The sequence below is a fragment of the Chrysochloris asiatica genome, unplaced genomic scaffold (genome assembly GCF_000296735.1).
Source record: "Chrysochloris asiatica unplaced genomic scaffold, ChrAsi1.0 scaffold00012, whole genome shotgun sequence".
Classification (NCBI taxonomy): Eukaryota; Metazoa; Chordata; class Mammalia; order Afrosoricida; family Chrysochloridae; genus Chrysochloris; species Chrysochloris asiatica.
In genome coordinates this window covers 11,019,045-11,021,664 of record NW_006408530.1, presented here as the reverse complement: position 1 = coordinate 11,021,664, position 2,620 = coordinate 11,019,045, and the positions used below count along the sequence as shown (strand labels likewise).

The 2,620-nt window shown below is 39.8% G+C and overlaps 1 protein-coding gene across 1 annotated transcript in view; it reads left to right on the top strand.

The window, feature by feature from the left end:
- Window positions 1–1,025: 1,025 nt before the first annotated feature.
- The window catches only part of LYPD6B (LY6/PLAUR domain containing 6B), a 14,915-nt gene continuing 13,320 nt past the window's right edge, over window positions 1,026–2,620 (top strand). Inside the window, exon 1 of the mRNA XM_006834552.1 lies at window positions 1,026–1,143. Within this exon, the coding sequence (XP_006834615.1) occupies window positions 1,029–1,143 (115 nt within the window). The 5' untranslated portion in view covers window positions 1,026–1,028. The remainder of the gene's footprint in view (window positions 1,144–2,620) is intronic.

Below are 2,620 nucleotides of genomic sequence, written 5' to 3'. Positions count from 1 at the left end.
CCGCAAGGTCAGCAGTTTGAAACTACCAGCTGCTCCGAGGGAGAAAGATGAGGCGTTCTGCTCCCATAAAGATTAACAGCCTCAGAAACCCTGTGCAGGGTCGCTATGATTTGGAACCGACTCCACGGCACATAACAACAACAACAACAACAACAACAAGCATTTACTCAGGGAATGGGATTGACTGATACTTCAGCTGAACATGCCTCAGACTATGGTTAATTTAAGAGACCAGGCAATTCACACACAGTAAACCAGGAAGTCTCACACAGAACTGGACATTGCCAGGGCAGTGCTGGATGTTTGCTCTTCCTGACCCTCAGAGGCCACTGAATGCCCTGCTAAAACTCAGCTGACCATGTGGTTGTTAAGTGAAGTCAAGTCTGTTCTGACTCATAGAGACCGTGTATAGGGTTTCTAGGTTTGAGATCTTTGCGTGAGCAGAAAGCCTCATCTTCCTCCCATGGAGAGGCCAGCAGGCTGTAACTGCAGACCCTGTGGTTCACAATCCAGTGCTTATTGTATGGAGTCACCACACTCCCCAGCTGACCAGTAAAAGGCAGTAACCACTTAATTTTCATCTGGTCAGAAATAAAATGCTGTTTCCTTACAGGGACTAGCCCTATAAAACAGGGATATGGTGGAATATGATTGAATAATCAAACTTTCTAAAGAGAAGCAAAGGACTCCTATTGGGAATCCTGATATGGTGCTGCAGGATGATATACTGTACCACAAGGTCAGTGTGAACCGCAAGGTCAGCAGTTCAAACTCACCAGCTGCTCCTCAGAAACCTTATGTAGGATCTCTTTGAGTCAAACTGACTATGACACTTAACAACAACAACATTGGGAGAAAAATAAGACTGTCTGTTATCACAAAGATTTAAAGCCTCAGAAACCCTGTACAGGGTCACTGTGAGTTGAAATAACAACAAGAATTGATGTGAAAAATACAAATAAACCCAAACGTTCTCTCTTTTTGTTTTAGATACATGAGTTCTGAACGTCCCCATATTCAAGGTCAGAATGCTGCTCCTCTGGCATGGTCTAGCTGTAGCAGTTGTCCAGATCTGTATCTTCTCAGAAAACTGGGTGTTTGCCAAGAACATCAACTTCTATAATGTGAGACCTCCTCTCGATCGTAAGTAGACGTTGCTGTCCCAGTTCATTGCTGTGGAGTCATCATGCCCATTGGTAATCCGAGTTTCCACCTGTGTTAACTTTGTATTTTCCTGGAACTTTTGGTTTATACCTAGGAAAACAAAACAAAACAAATCAGAAAGTATTACTTCTGTGACTAAGGGAAATTCATAGTGACAGCAATTTTTCTGTTGACATCGTAAAAGGGGTCTTGTTGTTTTAAAAGTTTGAACTATTGTCCCTCGTAGTAATGGCTTAGCAGACAAGTGTTCTTTACTGATCTCTTCATTACGTAAGGGCATTGCTAGAATAAGTTTTTGCATATATAATACATGAATTCTTTCAAATGGCCGTTAACAATTTTGAAAACAGATTACGTTTGAAACTTGGAGGAGAGATTACCTGAATTTTCATTAATATTATGCAAAATCACCACTAGCAAAGGCTAGAGAAAACATAAAAGTTTTCACTAATAGTTTAAAAATATGCAATTATCACTGTATAATATCTATGTTGTTGTTTAGTGCCGTAGAGATGGTTCCAACTCTAGTGACCCTGTACAGGGTTTCTGAGGAGCGGCTGGTAGATTTGAACTGCCGACCTTGCATTTCAAACTGACCTTGTGCCCATCCTACATATATGTATATGTATGTGATGATATGTATGTATTATCTTCTGTCCCTGTTCTCACTTCAGACAAGTACAACTTTTCCGATATAGTTTATTAGAAAAATTCTTTAAAATAACAATTATTTGGTATAAAGTGCATGCTTCTGGTTTCCACACCTGGAAGAGTACCACAGTCACCAGGAGAACTTGAAAACAATAAGCAATCAGTAGTCAGGAGGGTGGGATACAGGGAGAGTGGGAGCACAGACTGCACACAGTTACTCTGTTAGAAGGAGTGACACCCAAAATGGCTGCCTATAAAATTTTTGTGTGCTTCAGCAGAGAACTCATATTTTTAAAAATAAAAATACCCCTGTAATTAGTTTCAACCACAAAGACATTTTTTATAACCCAGTTTACATGTTCCAATATACCTACAAGTTTAGACCTCTATGTCAATTTATTTTTTGAAACCACTAATATGCTCTGGAGTCCTCATGTTGTGCTGTGGGTTAATGTGCTAGACCTCAAGGTCGGTTTGAATCACAAAGTTGGTGGTTCAAACTCACCAGCCGCTCCACAGAAACCCTATACAGGGGGTTGCAGTGAGTCAGAACAGACTCAATGGCACTTAACGGCTCTGCTCAGAGCTCTCATAATTACCCATTGATAGTTTGAATCACATGGTTTTGTCTGCACATACTATAAACACATGTTGTTTTCATTGCTGTTGGTGTTTCTATAATCCTTGATTTTTGTCAAATTTTTTGTGTTTTAGCCATATTATTGTAATTCATGAACATTTATCAATCACTTTTTGAGGAACAAAATAGTAATTTCTCAAAGGAGAAAAATCAAAACAGGCTTCT